The sequence below is a fragment of the Otolemur garnettii genome, unplaced genomic scaffold (assembly GCF_000181295.1).
Source record: "Otolemur garnettii isolate 467f Iridium unplaced genomic scaffold, OtoGar3 scaffold00050, whole genome shotgun sequence".
NCBI classification, from domain to species: Eukaryota; Metazoa; Chordata; class Mammalia; order Primates; family Galagidae; genus Otolemur; species Otolemur garnettii.
Window position 1 is genome coordinate 8,761,861 of NW_003852445.1, and position 1,422 is coordinate 8,763,282.

Here is a 1,422-nt window from a genome sequence, read left to right on the forward strand (position 1 = left end):
GTTGTTTGGCGGGTCCGGGCTGGGGATTCGAACCCACCACCTTAGGTGTACGTGGCTGGCGCCTTAGCCGGTTGAGCCACAGGCGCCGAGCCGGCCTGTCCCTTTCTTACAGGTAGCTCTGGCTTCCTCCTATTTCCTTACTGCCAGGCTTCCTGTCCAAGGCTTCTCCCTTTGTTTCCTGCTGCCCACTGAACTCCCACGGCTCCACTTCTGGGCTTTGCTGGCCAGTTAATCATCGGTTTTGCCTGGTGAATAATTCTGGGCCTGTGTTTCCTCATTTATGAAATGAGAAAGTTAGGAGAATACCAAACTCTTTTTGGCTGAGACTCCTGCGCTTCTCTCTTTTCACAGACAGGGGGCACTTTCAGTCCCAGTAGGGCTGTTGCTTGTTCCTGCCTCAGCTGGTGGGGGCCCTCCAAGTCAGGGGTTCTGTACAGGGCAGGCTTAGCTTCCTGTACCTCTGTGTCCCACCTGCTCCTCCTTTATAGAGGACCCTCCTCCTCTGCTCTGCTGTGGCCCAGCCCAGGAAGGATGCTCCAGTCCTTCAGCCTGTCCCAGCTGCTGCCCCTGCACCTCACACAGAAGCCCTCTCCATGGGGCTCACCTTGGACTTGAGGAAGGCCAGCGCGCGGCTGCTGTTCTCCAGAAAGTGGACACGCAGGCGGCCCTGGCTAGGGGGCGGCAGCACCTCCCCTGAGATGAGCTGCAGCAGCCGCAGTAGGTGGGTGCCATCAGACAGCTCTGAATATAGGTTCTGGATTCTGATACCCACCTGGGGAGAGGGTGGGGAAGGGGCAAGGTCTGTTTGCTCTATTCTCTCTGTTTGCCCCATCCTGGGACCTGGGAGATACAGCCCAGAGAAGCGGCTTTGGAGGAAAGAGCTCTGGGTCAAGAGAAGACTCTGGCAGGTGAAGACACAGCCTGTCCCTCAGGTCCACTGGCCAGAGCTAGGGGCACCATGGAGTGGGCTACGGGGTGCACCGGCTGTGCTCACCTGGCCGTGCTGGAAGACATTGTTGATCCACTTGGTGAAAGTCTTTTCCTGCATCTGCATATGCCGGGCCTGCAGCTTGCGCACGTGGCCCATCTCATACTCACAGTCCATGGTGGGGCCTGGACTGGGTGGGACCCAGAGCTCTGTAGCTGGGCCTCCTGCTATAGGGTGTACTGGGAATTTTGGGGCTGACCCACTATCAGGACTACAGCCCTTGGGCATGAGGGGCCACTGTACATTTCCCTAAGCCTAGAGACCTGGGGGCATGGAGTTCAGGGGAGAAGGTGGATACTGACGACCACTCTGCCAGGGGCCTGGGGGCACTGCCTTGCCAGATTGTCCCTGTTTTTGGTGGTGGTTATGGCTTGGAGCTTAGCCAGGGAAGGTCTGGTGCTTCTGGCTGGTACCATGTGCTTGAATGGCCCAAG

At 58.1% G+C, this 1,422-nt stretch overlaps 1 protein-coding gene across 1 annotated transcript in view; it reads right to left on the reverse strand.

Annotated features, from left to right (window-relative positions):
* Nucleotides 1-1,216, reverse strand: part of SPTBN5 (spectrin beta, non-erythrocytic 5) — a 46,160-nt gene extending 44,944 nt beyond the window's left edge. The window contains 2 exon segments of the mRNA XM_012806311.1: nt 605-772; nt 995-1,216. Of these exon segments, the coding sequence (XP_012661765.1) occupies nt 605-772; nt 995-1,216 (390 nt within the window).
* Nucleotides 1,217-1,422: the final 206 nt, after the last annotated feature.